Source organism: Lates calcarifer, linkage group LG13 (assembly GCF_001640805.2).
Source record: "Lates calcarifer isolate ASB-BC8 linkage group LG13, TLL_Latcal_v3, whole genome shotgun sequence".
Lineage (NCBI taxonomy): Eukaryota > Metazoa > Chordata > Actinopteri > Centropomidae > Lates > Lates calcarifer.
This window is the reverse complement of record NC_066845.1, coordinates 15345336-15363304: the sequence shown is the minus strand read 5'-3', so window position 1 is coordinate 15363304 and position 17969 is coordinate 15345336. Positions and strand designations below refer to the sequence as shown.

The window sequence follows — 17969 nt, the reverse complement described above, 5'->3', positions numbered from 1 at the left end:
CAGATATTGTCATCTCCCTGTTCATGCACAGCAATAACCTGGCTTGTGAACGACTCACCATGAAATAGACAAAACACACAAAAAATAACATTTGCTGACAATTCCCCTGAAATTAATAATTAAAGCTGTTGTGGGAGGTTTATTGTCTTTTTTTCAAATTGTGTTTCTCACCTTGTGGAAAATTGAACTGTCACATAGACAAATATAGACTCTCCTGTAGGCAGAATTCAGATACAGTAGCTGCCTTAGCCTTGAAGCTACACAACAGTGGATTGGTGCAATTGGAGCCTTCTGGCAGATCCGTACACTCTGCATTCAAGGATAAATGTCCACAGGTTGTAAATAGTCTGGAAACACTCTGCTCTTTCCATGAGCAGTAATAATAAAGTAAATGCATATTCGTGCTGGATGTGCTTGCAGCATCAATAATACGCTCTTGTTGTTTTTAAAGTACTTGTTGGCAGAGAATGAGTCTCGAGTGATCATTAGTATGCTCAATGACCTTGACTGCAAGCTGCATTGTTGTAGTTTAAGGCCATACTGGTGCTCTCTGGAGAGATATAAGCCCTAAAATCTTTCATTTGTGTTTCATATTCCTGTGGTTTTTCACTGAATATAGTCTGAATTACTGTGCAATATGCTGCACTTAATGCTCTCTCTGTTCAATTTTCAGTTGCATATTTGCAAATATATCCAAGCTTCTGCAAAACATAATCTCTATAAATCTATCCTGGATGCAGCTGGACTTCATCTTTGTTTTAGGGGGATTAAACAAGTGCATTTTCTCTTTTAAATGCGTCAGTATTTCAAATGAGAGCACACAAATGTGGAGCGCATTTAGCTCCCACATATCTCCGCTCGTCCTCTCTGCTCCAGGAGAATATCATCACAGAAGCCACCTCTGCCCCCTGAAATGATTGACTGTGCAGACATTTTGCATGCACATAATACCGTCTTCACTGAACCTGTTACTGAAAATATCTGAGGTAAACTCTGCCCTTTGCTTTATTACTGGTGCCAGATTTCTTACTCATATCTCACTTTGCTGTGTGACCGCTTGTTGAACCAACACCAAGGCTACGTCACTGGTGCGTATTCCTTAGTATGCCAAATCGTCCCCTCTTATCTGTCCTGTCTCCTCACTTGGATGTTCAGTATCCACAATCAAGGTCACCGCACAAGCTGCTTACCCTTCCTCAGTCTGAATTTAGAAACATGGCATTTAATTTATCTGCCCTGCGGCCTTGAAACAATCTACAAGACCGGCAAAATCTGCAATTATTTAACATTCATGAATTCAAAGTGAATGGGCTCTGAATGAGACCACTGATGGAGTAATCTGAGAGTAAGTGACCCTGCTGCCCTTTTCATTCATTTTCAGACATTACTTCATGCGTTGCCTACTTGTCCTGTCTGCCTAGTTTTTGCTGAAATACATCTGGGTTTTAGGATTTCAGTGGGATTTCCCTGTAAAATACTGGAGCAATGTACTTCACAATACAAATAATAGTGCTGCTCAAGTGACATCTGGAGTTGTGATTAATTAATCAGATGATAGGCAAAACTGTCACAAGTCAGAGGGGGGCAGAGTGTGTTGTCATGTTAGATAATCCCTGCCACTACATCATAATGCCTGAGCATCAGAGAACAGCTGAGCACACTGAGCCCTCAAGTTTTATGTATGTGTGTGTATTTGTGAGTCTGTGTGGTAAGAAGACAGCAGCAGTCACCCCCTTATAACCCCCGAGTATGACACTGAACAGCAAGAGAGCAGCATTTAGGCCATAATTAGAGTCCTGTTCAGAGTGGAGTTCTGTCTGCTGAGATAATTAGGTCTGTCTTCATTACAGCAATTGCAGATAGCACCATGACTGGAGCCCAATAAAAAGGCCGAACCATTATACCACTTGAACATCATGCAACCTCCCTCAGCCTTTTTGCTTTTTACAAAACCACCAGGTTTCAGAAATGATCAAATGTGCCATGTGGGTGGTGCACAGGTGCTGCGTAGCAACAAGCTTTTGAAAATTGAAACTATTCTCGTAGAGACTAATATAATTCTTTATTTTTAGGCTCATCCAGCCACATGTGGAAGAAAGGAGTAATTTAGCTGATTTGTGGTTTTGTGCTTCACTTGTATGTGTGCTCATATTTAACATTTGATGAACAGTAATCTGTATGTAGGTGGAATGTGGGCATGGCTAAGGTACAGCAAAGGGTTTCTCTCTGTTTTTATTAATAGCCACGCCAGCGGCAACAGCTCAGGCGATGGCAGTGCTGGTCAGTTTGTGCGCTATGTAATTTGCAGACTGAAATATCTCAACAAAGATTCCACTGACATTGGTAAATCCCAGATTTTTCATCTAATGCCTCCAGCAGGTCAAAGTTTTCACTTATCCAATGGATATCTCAGCATCCTCTGAATGAAGTGTCACAACATTTGGCATAGACATTCATAGTTCCCAAATGATAAATCCTAGCAAGACCTTGACCTTTCCTTGAGCACCACCATGAGCCTAACATTTGTTGGCTGGATTTGCATTCATTTTGGTACAAACATTAATATTCCCCACAGGGTAAACTGTTACTACTTTGGTGATCCCCTGACTTTTCATCTAATGCCACCATCAGGTCAATGCTTCAGTTTGTCCAGTATTTTGGTTTATTCGGTTTACAGCCTATTACATACAGACTATTGCCATTCCCAACAGCCACAGCTATACTTTGTATTTAGTGTTAATTAGCAGTTGTTAGCAATATGACATTTAGCTCAAATTACAGAGAACTATTAGCACATCTGCAGACTCTGAGTCTTGTTCATGTTTTATTATTTATTGGGGGAGCTGAGAAAACATGTCCTTAAACAAATACTGAGGTAATTTAAAACTGTTACAGCCGTGCTTGACTGCCCCACTAATAAGTACACCATGCTAATGTAACAAAATCACTTTTTAATGGCTGACTTTTTGCCTCATTAAACAAAACATTAACATTTGTGAATGCATAACCATGTCAGATTCATGTATCTGATTGAGGACAATAAAATGCAGAAGGATTTGTCCACTTTGACTGAGTTACAGAATAGTCTCACTTGGGCTAGAACTCTAGGAGTTTTCTGCACAATTTATACCCAACAGTAATAACGCAGGTATGTGTAGCACTTTGCTCATACCACTGCAGGTACTGTATGTCATACAGGATGGTTGCAGCAAGTTGCAGTGTTACTGATGAGTCAGGTGTTCTTTTTCCTCTTTTATCTGGATCTCAGGTGCATGGCTCAGGTTAGCTGTGCTTCAGTGTGGGTGGACAGTTGACGGCTACAGGACACTCTGGAGGAGCTTCAGCAATGACGAAGTCTGTCACCTTTATTTCACAATGTCAACTCAGTTTATGAAAAAAGAACAACACCCACCGTGGCTCAGTGGCTTCAAGGATATGATTACAACATGACACTTTAAAGTAGCTGTTTCCATTTTGAATTTGCCTGTGAAATGTAAAGCATTTTATATCAGTTTTCTTCTAAAGCTATATCACATTTCACAGTAGCTGTCTGCATTGAAATCGGTAAATCCGTGGGGGTGGGGGTCTCAAAGTCAGAACCATACGAGAGGAAAATCGCTGTATAATGTCACCGTAAATGCCAACATTAGTGTGAATGCTCGGCTCAGGTTTGTTGCTTCCATGACGGGAAATGTTTCTTCCAGTGCAGAGATATTGATTTCAGTATCTTTCAAACTCAGCAGCCTGCTTCACTGCATGGGCAGCTCAGACAGGTAATTGCTTTTCCAACAGGTCTTAGATAGAAGGATAGACCCTAACAAGATGCAAATACACAGGAACCAGCAAGCACAGGAGGAACATATGAGTATCATTTCACAGCTCAGTTGTTTTATAATATCTTTTTATTTTGTATTTAATGTTGTTTCACTGACTAGTTTTTTAATGCAGACATAATTACACAATGATTGATCTGTTGTATATACTTATTTAGAAAGTGGTCTGTCTGTGTCAGTGCAAGGCAGTCATGCACGCAGAATAATGAGCCATAATCTCTGTAAATGTTAGGATAATTGTAACCTAAATTGCTGTGAAAATTGTTTTTTCAATTTTACAGACAGCCCATCTGTGACATTTGCTTTTATAAAATAATCGATTTATCGTGCACATAAAAAGAAAAGTCTAATTATGTTACTCAGTGCCTTTTGCTGATGTGAATATACTTTTAAAGAGTTCAGAGGTGTGCTTATGATTTTGTTTTTGGCATGACGACATAGATTTGTCCCCAGGATGTAACAGCAGGTGGACAGACGCAGAGAACTGTGAGGTGAAGTCTAGACATTGATTGAGCTGAGAAGCTGTACTTTAAATGGTCAAATGTTTACTTTGCAGATGCTTGAGGCTTAACATCTCTCACTGTGAGCCAGCAGCAGCCCCAGGTAAAGCCTCCAAATCTAGACCCAACTGGAAAAAATAAAGATTACAACAACTGGCTAAACCAAAGATTTGTCCACAGTGGGGAAAAAAAGAAATCAGCCCAAAAGAAAGAAAGAAAAAAAAATCAATGTACTGTGCTTATTCATGTGTGCATGTGGGTGTGATAGTGTGCTTGTTTCCGCTTCATCTCTTCATCATAGCTTAATTGAAAAAAGGCTTTAAAAAAAAGTACAAGCACAGGCGTTGAATAATAAAGTCCCAGGTGAAATTGCAATGCCAGATAAACTGCGACTGATTGCTACACCTCAGGCATTAAGAAATGTATTGACTGAGTTATGCAATAGAAAGACCTAGAGAGTCTTATAGGTTATATACTATGTTATGTCTATATGTGTATTAATTAGTTCTTAATTCTGAAATAATGATTATCTTTAGTACAAATGTCACAGCAGTTATACTTACACTACATGTGTTTAAATATACATTTGTTTTTAGCTCTGTTAAGATAAAGAGGAAATTATTTAGATTACATCGCAAAAACTACAGTGTAATTATTCAGTATAAATTATTTAGTATATAGGCAGTATCAATAAAATACTTACTGGCTATCACCAGCACAAATAGATATTGGGGAAAAAGACAAAAGGCTAAGGAATAAGCAGGTAATAACATTACCATAGAAATAAACAACACTGTGAGGATGGGTATAGTTTAAACCTGGGAAGGAGGGTGTAGCTTTATGACTATTAAATAGTTATCTATATGTTTTTAAAATGTTGATAACACACAAGGAAAGAATAAGAACCTAGGTTGGTTTTTAGCATCAGATCATTTAAAAAACTTACAAAGCCAAGTACATATACCTTCACTTACAAATTGTATTCAACAATGTCATATAAGAAAGTGTGCTGATCCTTTATTGCAGTGTAACCCTGGGGTATGTGGGCTGTAAAATAAGGACATTTTACATGTCAAGTACAGTGTAGTTTCCAGTTAGGATTTCATTGGTGCCCCCTATGTAGCCTGCAAAATATTAACTGTAATTTCTGGGCTGTTACAGTATCTAACTAATATGATAAACCTGTTATGAGAAAGAATCACCTTTCCTTTTATTATGCAGCCACTAGGCTACATCTACACAAATCAAAAGCAGCCACCAGAATCAAAATCAAAAATTCATCACAATGAGATTTGAGAGGTGATTTTACAGGTTATTCATCTTCAATCAAACAGAATTCAAAAGTCTGGATAGATCATAGTATAAAAGAACAGGCTGCCGTTTAGTTACCTGAGGTCGGTAAACTTAAGACTGAAAAACATACTTCCATAATTCCTGTAACTGTTTTAAAACTAAAAGTAAAGTGCATCCTGTTTCTCATTTCCAGTCATTGTGTTCTCCAGCAGTTTGACAGGTGGCAAGGTGAGTGACGCTCGTTAATGAAACATTTCTGAATGAAAAGTCATTTTGGGCAAACAGTGCCTGGTTGCGATGACGCACGGGGGAGTGATGCTGAAGGGTGGGGGGGATGAGGTGATGTGAGGATGAGGATGAGGATGAGGAGGGTTGGGGGGTGGGGGGAATACGGGGGGAGGAGGGGGAGGTGAGGGGAAGCGGTTCGAAGAGAAAGCAGTGAGTCATTTGGTACTCATCATCATCATATGAGGAGACTCGGAGCACCTGGAGGTCGGGGCGTTTTTGTGTGAGGGGCTCTCCGCCACCATGAGCGCGCTTGGCTTCCCTCACTCACCGTCTCCTCCCGGCGCGCGACTCAGCAGTCACAGCCGCGTCCTAAAACGCGACTCAGGCGAGCAGTCGGGATGTGAGAATCAAACTCAAAGTTAGGTGAGTCCCGGAAAATTTTATTTCCAGCCTATAACTGAAGCGTTCTGAGTGGACAGTTACTTGCCTCCTGTATTATTTCTAATTTAATTGACGCATTTCTTCATTTGCCGCCGTGCTGGTTCTGTGGACGCTGGATAAATTTCATTGTTTCTCACCAGACGAGCGGACTTTTGATTTAAATTTGATTTCTCATATTTAGGCCTTATCTAAAGATAAACTGTGTAGAAGTTGCCAAAAAAAAATGTTGATTTAATTTATATTTTAATCTCATTTTATGCTATAATTTGCAAAGTAGTTAAGCATATGATTTATGCGATGTTGGAGCGTCCATAATTATCTTTCCAATCTACTGGAGTTGCCTTTTTAAATAATAACGCTGGTTTGCACTGCTCTATAAATAAATGATTTATTTGATGCTATTTTTTAAATGAAAACTTCAACATAATAGGAGACCATCCTTTGATATGGATAAGATAGTAAACAATAGCAGAGAAATGCACCATGAAGTCTCCTGTGACAGCTGAACATCCAACATGTCTCTGACTGTCAGTTTATTAAGGTGGATGTCACTCTCTGTCAGGTATAACCTATAGGCCTCCATGGTGGCCTCAGCTTATAGAGCTGGGAATTACCCCCAGCACAGCAGGGAAGAGGTTGAGATTGCATCTGAGCCAGAGTGGATGTTTTCTTCTGGCCAATTAAAATAACGGCAGACATAGAGAGGCTGCGCTTCTGGAGCTGTCCTCAACATTATTGTGGATTCTGGTCCAACTCTCAGCAACAGCTGCACATCAGCCACATCAACACCCTGTTGTGTGTCTGCCTGGAACAGAGCCAAGAACACAAATCGTATATTTGTAGACTATTCTGTGGTGGAGAAACACGCATGCAACAGGAAGGACCTCCAATGTTTTAAAAAACAAAGTGAAGGCGAATAACTTGCCCTCGAGCAAGGCATTTAACCTCCTGCTCCCTGCTGCCCTTCAATATGCCTCCTCTTTCACTGGACAACCCCCACTGTAAATGTGTATTACTCTGTATGAATATTAAACAGATAAACAGATCAGTGCTGGAAAAGAGCCATACCAGCAGTGTGCATTACTTGCACCTGGATCTATATCCATCGCAGCTGAAATCCCATACTACTCAAACCCATACTGCAGTTTAGAGAAATCAACAGGTCGTTTATCAGAAGCCCGATGTAATACGCTTGTCAGTTTTCATTCATCTCAAAATTAATAGTTTTAATCACGAGTTTAAGTCTTGTGATTACAAAGTACAAGCTGAATGAATTAATCAAATTAGGTTTTGTTAGGCTCATTGGGAATCAACATGTAATTGGGTCAGCTCTCAAGAAATAAGTCTTTCTTCTGGTCTGAACAAATTTTCTTTGATAGAAATGACAGAAAGATAAACATGATGATTAATAAGCAACTCAATTCCAAGTCCCAGACTCTCTGTGTTAATGTAATACAGTGACTGAGGAGGCACAAATATCAAATGTAAATCTTGGTAATGATATCAACATCTGCCGGTTAAATGCTGTAATATAAAACTGACCTGAAACTCAAACTTCACACAAATGAATGGGTAAGGTCAATACGACTGACCTTGTCTAACAGTAAATCCATTAAGCACATTGTCTCTAGTTCATTGTAACATAGTATGTTGAAAATTGCAGTAACAAACATTTTAATACAGCACTGACACTTAATATTTTAAGCTGAGGTAACTCAGTCTTTTCCACATTGCTAAATGATGATGGTTTAATGAGCTCTCGCAATGTTCCTGTGGATAAACATGTAACTCTTACTTTCGTAATTACCTTAGAGGCATCAGCAACCCCCACCCCCCGGGCCCCCGCTTCCTCTACTTGAAGAAGCTCTCAGGTGCTGCGTTATGCAGGCTCTGTCGTACCGACAGACTCCATCAAACCTGAAGCTGCTGTGCATCTAATGTGGAGCACAGGTTTGTGGGGCGTAAAGGAAAAGGTCAGCCATTGGTTAATAGTGTTGAGCAATGGGGGTAGATAGATAGATAGATAGATAGATAGGTAAGAAACACGCTCAGTAGAAAAGAGGGCAACTCAGATGAACTTTTAATTTAGTCTCAAATAAAGCAGCTTAGCAAAATCCGAAAATCACCAACACGGCCGTACTACTATTACTAGCCCTGTCTAATCTACGTTTAGTTAAGGAACATCCATATTACAAATGTCAGTAATCTGCACAGACAGGATTAATTTCACATCTGTCAAAATGAAGGAGTTCGGGTGGCATCAAGACATTGTTTTGAAGTCAATGGACAAAATGTTCAAAATGAAATTAATTCAATGTATCAAAGTCAGAGGGAGCCATTCAGGCCAGAAACAGCACTGCTGGAGGAGCAGTGCACAGTGGCATCACTCAGAAATCCAACTGAGAAACTGAATTTCTCATTTATCTTATCTTATATATGGATAGAGAGCCACAATGGAAAGAGCCTAATATTCTGTCTTGATAAATGTTAAGAGAATAATACAACATTTTGGGAAATATTCACATTTCCTGTAAGAGATTGATGAGAAGATTAATAACACTCTCATGTCTGTGCAATAGCTACAGAGCTAGTGCTAGCAGACAATCATCTAAATTTAGCATAAAGACTAGAAACATCTTGCCTGGCCCTGTCCAGAAGTAAGAAAATCTTCTTAGCTGCACATTTTAAAGTTCCCTAATGATCATGTTATATCTTGTTTAATACATATTTTCAAAAAATTAACAGGGAGTTACATGCCCAAGCTATTTCTTAGCCATGCAGCATGACTTCCAGGAGGTTGTGGTAGGCAGATTTTGTCAGAGCTGTTGTGTAACTATTGGCCCAAAATGTCACACTACTGTATTCATTTCAATCCATTCTGAAGTAGGCTCAATATAACTACACTTGAATACACATGCATCAGTTAATGTCAAATTGTAACAGTGTATTGTTTTGACCTCTAGCTGTATATAGGTCCTAATCTGTTATTGATTTGTTTCAAGAGATTGAGGTTAGGCTTATCCTGGTGTAGGTCAGTTGAAGATCATATTGGCATCACAAAACAGCAATAAAATACGCATTAGGTCTGTGACTGAGGCTATGGCATTGTTGACTCTGCAGCTATTCCGGTTTGGCTCAATGCCATCCAGAGTTTTAATTGTGTGTTGTTTGCCGGACTATTCAGTGAAACAGGCAACTGGTCACCCCAGATATCGGTTTCTTTATTCCTCGACCTCACATTGTGTTGATAAGTGCGAGATGAGGCTGCGGTCACATTGATCTGACAGCAACTATGTCTCAGACATTGTCTCTCGCCCGCAGTCTTGATAGATCAGAGCTGAAGTAGAAGTGAAAAGAAAAAAAGATGGCAAAAATGAAACAATAGACCGAACGAGGATGACTGCTTTTGTGTGTTTTATTGTATGTGATGGATGTGTCAATTCTCTCTAAGCAGATTCTTCTGTCTCTCTTTTCAAAGGCTCTGGATGCCGGTTGCTGTATCACACTTGCTGCGCTCAAGCTGAAACAGGATGACCCTGGATGCTGCCTACTACTCGCCTACTGCCAATCCCAGAGAAGCGGTTTCTCACTGGACTTGAAGTTTTTTTGCCCAATCTTTTGGTTCAGAAAACATGCCAAGATTTGTCCAGATGTATACACCCATTTGTCTATTGCATCTATAATGCAACAGTATTTTTATACTGGCTACATAATAACAGTTTTAACATTTTCAAGATGGATTACCTGATTTCAGCACAGTAGGTTTGTCTGCATATATTATACTTCTCTCAGTGTTTTCTGCATGCATCCTGTAGTTTTATTTTTCTTGATGCATCACCAATGTAATGGCTCATTTGCCAGAGGCACCATCATTCAAATTATGTTTTGACAAGACAGACTTAATGTGATCATTACTCTAATGGCTTTTATGAGAATGCCCTGATGTCCTTTTTCTGCTGTAGTGAACTTTAATAGGTGTGTGTCAGAGTCTACCTTAGCTGCGCAGGACAGTGTCGAGCACCAGCGTCGAATTGGAACTGATGGTTCCTGTGCTGGACAATATGACCCCAGCTCCTCTGACACAGAACTGCTCCAACTGCAGCCAGGTTTTAGTCCCAGAGCTCAACGTGGTCAAAGCTGTGGTTCTGGGCTTGGTGCTTGGCGTCTTCATTGTGTTTGGAGTTGTTGGAAACATACTGGTAATCCTCTCGGTAGTTTGTCATCGACACCTGCGGACAGTCACACATTATTTTATAGTTAATCTGGCAGTGGCAGATCTGATGCTGAGCTCCACTGTACTACCTTTCTCTGCCATTTTGGAGATTCTGGATCGTTGGGTGTTTGGACGGGCCTTTTGTAATGTTTGGGCAGCTGTTGACGTGCTCTGCTGCACTGCCTCCATCATGAGCCTCTGTGTGATCTCTGTGGACCGCTACATTGGAGTCAGTTACCCTCTGCGTTACCCAGCTATTATGACAAAACGCAGGGCTCTGCTGGCAGTGATGCTGCTGTGGGTGCTGTCCATCATCATATCTATCGGACCTTTGTTCGGCTGGAAAGAACCGGCTCCAGAGGATGAGTCCATCTGCAAGATCACAGAGGAGCCTGGCTACGCCATCTTCTCCGCTGTGGGCTCCTTCTACCTCCCCTTGGCCATCATTCTGGTCATGTACTGTCGGGTTTATGTGGTAGCTCACAGAGAGAGCCAGGGCCTGAGGGAGGGCCACAAGACAGAGAAGTCAGATTCAGAGAGGGTGATACTCAGGATACACAGAGGCAACACAACCGTCTCAGAGGACGAGGCCCTTCGCAGCCGCACGCATTTTGCCCTGCGACTGCTCAAGTTCTCACGTGAGAAGAAAGCCGCCAAGACCTTGGGCATTGTGGTTGGCTGCTTTGTCTTGTGCTGGCTGCCATTTTTCCTGGTGCTACCTATTGGTGAGTATCGTCATGTTTATCTATATGATTCTTGATTGAGCTGTCCGATATCTCGGTAGCATATGTCTAGGAAAACAATAATAAAAGACATCAACTCATATGATATAGAATAATTTTAATCAGCCTGTACTTTGTGTCATTTGTTTACATGTCGATGTCAAATATTTTGGAAAATGTGCTTATTTGCTTCCTTGCTGAAAATTTGATGAGAAGATGGATACCACTCATGTCTGTATGGTAAACGTGAAGCTGCAGCCAGTAGCAGATTAGCTTAGTTTAGCACCAAGACTGAAAATGGGGCAAACAGATAGCCTGGCTGTGCCCAAAGGTGAAAAGCTATCCCTACAGCACCTCTAAAGCTTGGAAATTAATATGTTATAGCATGTTTGTTTAATCTTTACCAAAATGAAAAGGTAAAAATGACAAGGTGTGGTTAGTTTTACGGGGAGGTTATGTGTTGGACTATTTCTTGGCTTGGCACAGCAACTTCCTAAAGTTCTTAATGAGTTTTAGAGGAGCTGGTAGGCAGATTTTGCTACTTTTAGACAGAACCAAGCTAATAGTTGCCCCCTGTTTTCAGTCTGTATGCTAAGTTAAGTTAAGCCTGGTTCCATCCTCATATTGACAGATATGAGAGTCGTTCTCTCATCTAACTCTCCCTAAAAAATCTGAATATTTCCCAAAACGTCACTACTCCTCTGAAGATGCAGAGGACAGTTATTTTTATTTTAACTTTCTAATCATGCTATTTCACAAATTAAAAGCCTGCTCATATATTTGATCATCTGCACTCACACACGAGTCAGAAAGCAATTTAACTTCTCCATTAATTCATTTTACAGATCCATTCATTGATTTATGCCACTGCCAGGTTTTTAAGTGCTGGCGAATTTAATCTTTGTGGCCTCTTGAGCAGCGTAGTAAATGCTCTGACTTGGCCAGGTAGATGTTCTATAAATAGGATCAATAAATCTTTCAGATCTGCAGTGGCCTCCAGTGCTCCCCCGTCTGTAAACAAAAGCACAGAATTTCAACCAACATATATTTCAGACAGGGACCCTCAAATGACACGTCACACCGTTTCTCTGCTCCCTCCTCTCTCCCTTGTGTCTCTGACTCACTTGATCATGATGCCAGTCCAGGAATAACAGATGAGGCCATCACACTGGTGTCAGACCTCATGCTGTTTGATGTTTCCTTCAAGAACGCCCAGCTTTATGAAGACAAGCTTGAAGGGAAATCACACAGCCAGCCATGCATACACTGTATGTGTTAGCGTTAACATGGAAGGAATGTGAGAAGGAAATCCGAACCAAATAGATACGAGATATGGCAAAAACCTCACAGATCCCTCAGGGTTTTTATTTATTCCATGCTCTCATGCTTGTAAATATAGTTGCTGCCATTTGGCCGAGTACTTTCCTGACTGGGAAATGAGGAAAAGCCTCAGCTTACCAATGCTCCCTCACTAACACTGGCGTCAGGCTGCATACCGCTGCCACATGAGTCTGTGGACAATGATAAATTCAGCAGTGAATCACTGTTTTGACGTGTAGCGCCAGATAATTTGTGATTGTCTGATTTGGTTTATTGGGGAAGGCATTCTTTTGTCAGTAGAGAAAAATAAATTGTGGGAATTTGATCGTGTGCAAACAACTTTAAAAGGTGCGTTGTCAGGCTCTGTGTTTATTTGTGGATTGACCTCCCCTCTCCTTGACATTTCAGAAGTCCCTCTCAGGGGGCTTTAAGGAAGTGAAAAGCCAGCCATCGCTAATTTAAAGAATCAACTTCATGGGGCGCCCCTGTGGCAGAAGATGTTAAGACCCTCACCTTGAACTTAAGCTGTTATATCTTTTCCTATCATCTTTATTCCATCGCTATCTAATAAAGGCACTAAAGAAATTCTTAGAAATATTTTTAAATAAGTAAATAACAACAGATGTGCTCTGTTGCACCTGTAATCACACCAAACAGTGATGTCACAGTGTACTGACACAGTCTGGAGTACACAAGATTTTCAATGAGTTTTTCTCTTTAGGTCTGCACTAATCAACCTTTTATATAAATTTACACCTTACACATAGTTAAATAGACTATGTATAATGTGTAAGGGGTCACTTGTAGTGATGAATCCACAGACAATAAATAATCTCTACTAAGCTTTTAAGCACCTATCAGGTCACTGTTTTGGTTACTGTTCTGGTTCACTCTCTCAGCTCTCATAAGCCTTGTTTCCAGCAGGCAGCTGTTCAGTGGAAAAAACATCTGATAATCCCACTGTACGCTAACTGCCAAACACTAAACAGCAAAGTTAACAACTTGCTGGTGAACGTAGTGGAACATTCAGCAGCTAAAGAGCCAGATATTTTCCTCAGGGGTTTGTGGAAACCAAATCAGAGCTTAAAAAAAAAAAAAAAAAACATAAAAAAAGGGAGTGAATACTGGATTTACTTTTATTAGTCTGCCAGAAACACAACTGCTCATGCTAATGTTGCTCTGTGTCTACAAGGAGCAACAGGCAAATGTTTGCCACAACAACTTTATAAGGTCATAATATGTAAATGTAGTGTTTCTAGCTTGTTCTACTGCGCCCACCTGATGCTGATGCTGCTTTTAAAATGAATTTATTTCTGGGATGTTTTAATATCAGTGGCACTGAAAGTCGTAACTCACACGTTAGGGGCAGCTGTATCGACACAATGCTTTCTATTAATGTGGCTGATAAATGTTTTTCCCCTTTTCTGTCTGTGTTATCTCGTCCATTAATGCACCATTTTGTTGCTGTTAGGTCAAAATCTTCTATCACAGCAACCTTGAAGAACTGCCTTTGTTGCAGACACAATGAGTCTTGCAGGTTATCTGGCGGGTTTTGAAGGGGGTTCATAAGCTTAGGGGTCATATAACTTTCTCAACCCAAATCACAATATGTTGTGGTTTATTTGAAGGTAACACTGCAAAAACTGGAGTTCCGCAGTTTCCACATGACAATAGGCGCTGATGCCTCATTGATTTTGGATAACAATACATTTATCTAACAGCTGCAATACCTTTCTTTCTTCACTCAAAAAAGTGAATCCATCAAGGGTTCTCTGCAATAATAGAAATGTTCTTTTTGGCACAGCTGGGGGTAAAACGTATGAGCTGCACAGCCAGGCACAAAATAATTTGCTCTCAAACTCTCCACCTCTTCTTTCTATCCATCTCTATCGCACAGTCTCATTTTTCAAAAGCCCACGTTTAACCGTCTGCAACAGCTCGCCCAATAAAGCATTTCACAAGACTGCCTCTCCCCTTCTATCTCTGAAGATAGATGATAGATAGATAGATATATTGCAGCCACACGAGAACTCAGACATTTAATTATTTTAATGCTTCACTGGTAGCCACTGGAAATGTGAAGAGTCACCTAGTGAAAAACAAGCCTGCATGTAATGTGCCCGTTAAGCCATTTTCTCTGCTTCTTCATTAAGGTTCCCACTCACACTCTCTGCTGTGAATGCTTCCTCTAATCAAAAGCAGCACAATTTATGATGCTGATTTTAATAAAATCCTTAACCTTGATGTCAAGTAGAGAGCTTTTCTTTAGTGAAAACTGGATAGACCAATTAAAAATAAATCGTCTTAAGTAGATGTAAATGAGAGCAATGATATGTTTTTCAGATCATGTGTTTATTTCATATAAACACAACCTTTGAAGGAACAGATACTAGGAGAAGTAAATGGTGCTCTAAAAATGACATCTGAATGATTTTAGCCACGTTAGCGCCATGGGACAAGGGATGGTCAGTTTGTCAGTTTACCACTTTGGTTCATACCCAAATAACTGTTGAATGGACTGTCATAAAATACCATCCATAAAATGTTCATGGCCCACAGAGTGAATCATGGTGTCTTTGATGACCAGTTGATTTAGTACCACCAGCAGGTCAAAGTCAGGTCACTCATTGAAATAGCTTGATATCTACTAGATGGATTGACAGAGACATTTATTCAGACATTCATGGGAGGGATGAATCTTTATAACTCTGATCATTCCCTGACTTTTCCCCCAGCTCCACCATGAGTGAAATTTGCTACGAATATTCAAGTGTCCCTAGATCACTTAATTATTCTGTAAATTTCCCCATTGTGGGACTAATAAAGGATTATCTTATCTTTTACCACCAGGTCAAATTTATAACTTGCCCAGTGCTTTGTTTTATGACCCAGCAGTCTCAGCTGTGCTTGTGTTTAGTGTTAACAACAGGCTAAACTAAGAAGGTGAATAAAGTAATTATTACCTGCTAAATATTAGCATGATAGCATGCTGATGTTACCCTTTAGCTTAAATCCCTGCTGTGTCTCACAGAGCTGTTAGCATGACTGTAGGCTCTTGCTAATCAGCCTTGTGTGTCTAATGTCCCTACAGGCTCGATGTTTCCCGCATACAGACCTTCTGACACAGTGTTCAAGATCACCTTCTGGCTCGGTTACTTCAACAGCTGCATCAACCCCATCATATACCCGTGCTCCAACCAGGAGTTTAAAAAAGCTTTCCAGAGTTTACTTGGAGTTCACTGTTTGAGAATCACTCCCAGACCACACCATCATCATCTGAGTGCAGGTCAGAGTCAAACGCAAGGTCACGGCCAGCCCCTTACTCTGGGCCTGGACAGCAGGGGGGCTCCATGTCGGCTCAGTCCCTCCTCCTCCATGGCCCTGTCCAGGACCCCTTCCTCCAGGGACAGCAGGGAGTGGAGGGTCTTTTCTGGAGGCCCCGAAAGCAGATCTGGACCGGCGGAGACGAGCAGGGCTAAAGTAGCCAAACTCTGCAATAAAAGCTTCCACCAAACCTGCTGCTGCATCCTCAGTGTCAGAACTCCCCCGCAGGAGTCAAACTGCGCCCAGCCCCCTCCTGTCGGAAATCTTCCCACCATAAAAATCCACCAACTGTCCCTGTCGGAAAAAGGAGAGCCTGTATAACCACTGTAATCCTTCATCCATTAGTCATGACTCTCCTTTCAAGGTCACAGATGAGAATATATCACCTTTTGCTCTGCTAATGTCACAAAGGATGAGCTGTGTTGGAATGTCTGCTTTGATATTTAAATGTGAAATATCTCAGTTTTTTCATTCTGTGATTTTTCATGGATGTAACATGGTAAAAAAAAAAATCTTCCAAAGAAATATTACTATACTGTATGTTGCCCCTTTAAGAGGACAGTTTGTTAGCTCTCTGAAATCAAACTACTGCAAAATACAGCTTGGGAGATTATTCAGGATATTACTGACATAATTCTATCTTTTTTAAATCGTAACAATAAAGTAAATGTATACTAACATTTTGGAAAAGTGTAGAAAAAGATCCTGTAAGCACTCCTCTGAGGTGGACCAAAGGACAAGATTTGTAGAAAAAGCTGTGAAATCATTTCCTCAAGAGGACCAAAAGATTTCTAGATGTTTACATATTTTACATAACAGAGAAGTATTTCAAATGTATAAAAATGTAAATAGGAAAAAGTTTATATATTGCATGATTTAACAAGATGTTTCACAAATGCCGGCCAGTGGTGCTCCTGTCGTCTCCAAAGTTTGCCTAATGCTGTTCCTGTTGTCAAAATGTTGTTTGTGTACTGCTCTGTACACAGTAAAAACCAAGGGATCTTGCGTACTTCCATGTCACATTACAATAAATTTGTATGACATATTCCTAACAAGGGATTCATGGGGACATTTTTGGACTCTTGCTGGTGTTTCATTTTGGACTCTTGTCGGGGGTGGGGAGGTGGGGGGTGGGCTGATTAACTAAATATATAACCCCTCAAAAAACTTCTAGTTTGTCTGTCCGCATTCCCACAATTTCATCTACCTCCGAGCGGTGCCAGATGGCTGTCTTAATATACTTCTGTGGAATTTTAGCTGACCTTGCGGTTGTTGACCTCAATCCTGACCGGCCCCCAAGCCTCTTAAAAAATCCACCAGATTTAGAGATGTCAAATTAAGTCATACACAGTCTCAAACATTCTTCTCTCAGGCCGTACTCCTTGTGTTTCTGTCTTTTTTAGTCACCATCCACATACAAACCACCGCAGTTTTCATCTCAGCCCTCCAAAGACCCTCTGTGTGGGTGCTGTGTTTGTCAGTGCAAAGGCGAAAAACTGAGTGTTTTTAGTGCGAGTTCAAGACTGCAATGTGTCTCTCTGTTTACGCAGAGGCATCAAAGGGCAAGAGGACAACCTCTATCGGCAGTATTGATTTATTTTCTCTTGGCTACACCCTCTGTAGTACCAAGATGCCCTCCCTTTGCTGCCTGGGAGAGAAGAGAGGCAGTCGGCATCATTAAGCCAACATCCTCCTCTGCGCATTAAGTTCAGTGGTAGAAGTGAAGTCGACAGCTCTCCCACAGGGGAGGGAGCCCGGCAATGCAGTGAGAGTGCTCGTCTGCGTCCGCGTTGTCATTGACTGGCGTGTCTGCAAACCTGTAAATCACACCATCTCTGCACAGATGCCATTAAGAGAGGAGCTTGCAGCTGCAGCAATAAACTACAGATGGTACAGATGACCTAATTCACACCCTAATTCACATTCATTGTCCGCCTCTATTGAGAGTGGGTGGGATGGTGAACAAAACCTCAGCCAATAAATACCTGTGTGCCATGCTTTATAAAGATATATTATCTCCCAAATGCAATAGCTGTAATGAATACCATAATTAGATCTGCAGCCTCGCAGGACTCAGATATAGACTGGAGCAGAG

The 17969-nt window shown here is 40.8% G+C and overlaps 1 protein-coding gene across 2 annotated transcripts; it reads left to right on the top strand.

The window, feature by feature from the left end:
- The first annotated feature begins 6103 nt into the window (after positions 1-6103).
- On the top strand, positions 6104-16936 carry adra1aa (adrenoceptor alpha 1Aa). Of its 2 annotated transcripts, XM_018668344.1 has the most exons (3): positions 6104-6277; positions 9774-11233; positions 15642-16936. In XM_018668344.1, exons 2-3 carry the CDS (start codon positions 10336-10338, stop codon positions 16193-16195), a joined length of 1452 nt encoding a protein of 483 aa, XP_018523860.1. In that variant the 5' UTR covers positions 6104-6277; positions 9774-10335; the 3' UTR covers positions 16196-16936. The 2 variants fall into 2 exon arrangements, with proteins under 2 accessions (XP_018523860.1, XP_050931080.1); XM_051075123.1 differs by lacking the exon at positions 6104-6277 and having other exon boundaries at positions 9737-11233.
- Positions 16937-17969: the final 1033 nt, after the last annotated feature.